General features: G+C 29.5%; 1 protein-coding gene across 1 annotated transcript in view; it reads right to left on the reverse strand.

Moving 5' to 3' along the window:
• Nucleotides 1–1,555, reverse strand: part of LOC106763656 (putative wall-associated receptor kinase-like 16) — a 5,885-nt gene extending 4,330 nt beyond the window's left edge. The window contains exon 1 of the mRNA XM_022782217.1: nt 676–1,555. Within this exon, the coding sequence (XP_022637938.1) occupies nt 676–1,555 (880 nt within the window). The remainder of the gene's footprint in view (nt 1–675) is intronic.
• Nucleotides 1,556–3,213: the final 1,658 nt, after the last annotated feature.

Below are 3,213 nucleotides of genomic sequence, written 5' to 3' on the forward strand. Positions count from 1 at the left end.
ACAAAGTTTATATTCATTTTACACAGATTAATAAATATAAAATGATTATAAAAGAGTAAACTTTTTCAATTTTTAAAAAATATCTCTGATTCAAATTACCACCACCATCTTCAATTGGGTTGAGATGAGAGAAAAAATGTTGGAGTGATGACAGAGAAAATATTGAGATGAAAGAGAAAATATCTCTGATGACAGTGTTTCTGATTTTTTTTTCAATTGGGACAACAATAGGGATGACAGAAAAAATGTTGGAGTGAGAGAGATGACAGAGAAAATGTTGGAGTGAGAAAGATGAAAAAGAAAGGGTTGAGAGGAATGAGGGAGATGAGTAAGGGTTTGGAGGTTTCTTTTTTCTTTTTTTAGTTTTGAAAATGAAAATTATTTAAATATCTTTGACCTTAAAACTTATAATCCATGATAAATGAAGGTATTTTTGTCTACTATAATCAGGTCCACATTGTTAAAACGTACCAACTGAAAAACAGACGTACGCTTGTTAACAAACCCCATATATATATATATATATATATATATATATATATATATGACAAAGACCTTGTTTTATAGTATTAAAAATTAGCACGTTTAATAGGTTAAGAAAAATGAATTTGACTCCAAAAAATTAGTCGTTAAATTTGTGTAAATATTAAATTAAGTAATAAATGAATGAATTACCTTGGCAGCCATCGAGAAGGTAGGCGTTTCCCTGAAACCCAGGTTTACATTTGCATCGGTAACCATATTCAAAGGGGGAGTTCTCACACTCGCTATAAGGACTCTTGCATGCATAATCTGCTCTGACCATGGAAGCTTCGCACGTGTCGCTTCCTACGCTCCAATCCATGACAAGAGGTGTCATATTGAACCGGACGCCGCTTAAATGATCGACGGAGAAAGTGTAGTTGCCGTTTTTGACGACGAAGGAGTAGCCACACTCGTTGAAATCGGAAGTGGAATTGAAATTGTTGAAAGAGAAAGCTCGATAAGTGATGTTCTTCATCCCAGGAGGAATGTCGACCTGGCAACACCCTATGCCCGTGCAGTTTCCACTTCTCTGCATGCTTTCAACGCTCTCTAAGGTGTTGCATCTGGTCAAGCATCCCGTTGAAGATTGTGTGCCGTTGCGGAAACTGTTGAGATAGCCGTAGGTGTCGCAGCCTACGGTCACGAACTTGTTGTCCTCACTAGAAATGGCGAAAGCCGGTGTTCTGAGACTGGTATCGATGCCGTATGTTGCTTCTGCACCTAAGGATTCGTTTTTGCAGACTCGGGATATGTAGCTGAGCATCTCGATTTTACCGTCGAGGCTTATGTTCAGAATTTGGACGTTACCTCTACCGCGATATAAGATTGAGTTTGTGCATGTGAGATTCAATTCGTTCTCCAGAAAACAGTTTTTACCGGAAGAATAGCCGATGCCGAATGGATACGGAATCGAAGAAACAATTCCGCAGGAGTTCGGGCAGCCTGGCAGGGCTTGGCTGGCTGCTGCTACTGCCATCAGTAACACCACGGTCAGTCTGGTCAGCTGCTTCTGCATCTCCTTCAATCTCATTGTTGCCATATGTGCACAATTCCACTTTTCACCGTATTTATATTGATCAGGCACCTACCTCCAATTAATTTATATAACTCTAATTCTTAAAGAAATCCAAGAAATTTGTATATTTCTAATTGTGTTTTATATTTTATATTATTTTTTTATATTTAGTGAATATTTAAAATTTTATATTTTTTCGTTATTTTTTATTTGTTTATTAGTTTAGTTTATTGTCTTATTTTGTCATTTAACATTTTTATTTTATTTTCACGCGTTAAAAAAAATATGAAAATTGTATATTAATTTGAAATAATATTATAATTAATGTAAACATTACAAAATATTTTTTATTGTTTAATATAAAATGAAAATTATAAAATTATCAATTTTATAATGCTGTTATTACACATTTCAATTAAAATTAAATTAAAACAATTATAAAAAGTAAAATATGAATTCAAAAACATAAAATTAATGTTTGAAATATTTGTTAATTTTAGATAATCTAATTATTTTAATAAAATATTAAAATTTTAAAACTTTTTCAAATGTGTTATAAATTATTTTAATTTTTTTAAAATAATGAATTATCCTTTTAAGAATTTCTATTTAAATATACGAATATGATCATCATTAAAAGAGAAAATAATTAACTTTGTCTTAAATTGAAAAATGATAAAAAAATTAAAATCGTAAATTAGAATTAATTTATGTATAATTTTAAAGTGAAATATTGAAATCCTACACTTTGACAATTTGTCACGCAAAGACTTGACATTTGTATTCGTAAGGTACTTCGACTTGTTAAACGATTAGAGACATGAGCATCTTAATCGTTGACGGAGACTTACAGGCGCAGTTAATATCAGTCGTTTTTAAGAAAAAGAAAGTCATTAAATAAGTTGTAGGTAGACATAGTTGTCGATTTTATAAAAAAACATAAAAGAATAACAATAAATCTACAATAAAATTATATCACACATTTGAAAAAAATATTCATTATGAAAGAAAAAGTTCAGTTGCAATCATTATAAATGAATAATTAATGTTAACATCAATCAATGGATGTACTTTTATGATAATTATTACTATTTTTTTAATTGTCCGGAGAATTTATCATTTTATTAACATTTTGGTTGTTATTTTTTAATTAAAATATTTTTCATCAACAAAAAATTGTTATTATCAACTAACTTTATTTGTTAATAATTTTTGTAGTGAATAGATCTATATTGATCTATGTTAAAAATACGCAATGAAATCTTTGTGAAAAGATAAAAATGAGAAGGTGAGTTGGTTTATTTGATAAAAATGATATTTTTTAAAAAGTTGTTCTTTTTAAACTGATTTCACAATAAAAATAATTACTTTAACATAATAACAAGTAAATAAAAAAATTTAGAAAAAAGAAACAATAATAAATGATTTTATACTGAGTTAGATCAAACAATATATTCAGTTTTAATCTCTCTAAAAGAGTGATTAACTAATAACTATGAAATAACCCGAACATAAAACTTAAGATAATAGAGTAAAAGTTAGAGTTCACCTTTATAGAGCACACAAAAGATTACTAGCACTTCCTTTTGACACAAAAGGATGAGCAATTTAACCTTAACCTTGCAAAAACAAATGTGCATTCACTTAGACACACTAATGGAAACACTTTCTTC

The sequence above is a fragment of the Vigna radiata genome, chromosome 6, assembly GCF_000741045.1.
Source record: "Vigna radiata var. radiata cultivar VC1973A chromosome 6, Vradiata_ver6, whole genome shotgun sequence".
NCBI classification, from domain to species: domain Eukaryota; kingdom Viridiplantae; phylum Streptophyta; class Magnoliopsida; order Fabales; family Fabaceae; genus Vigna; species Vigna radiata.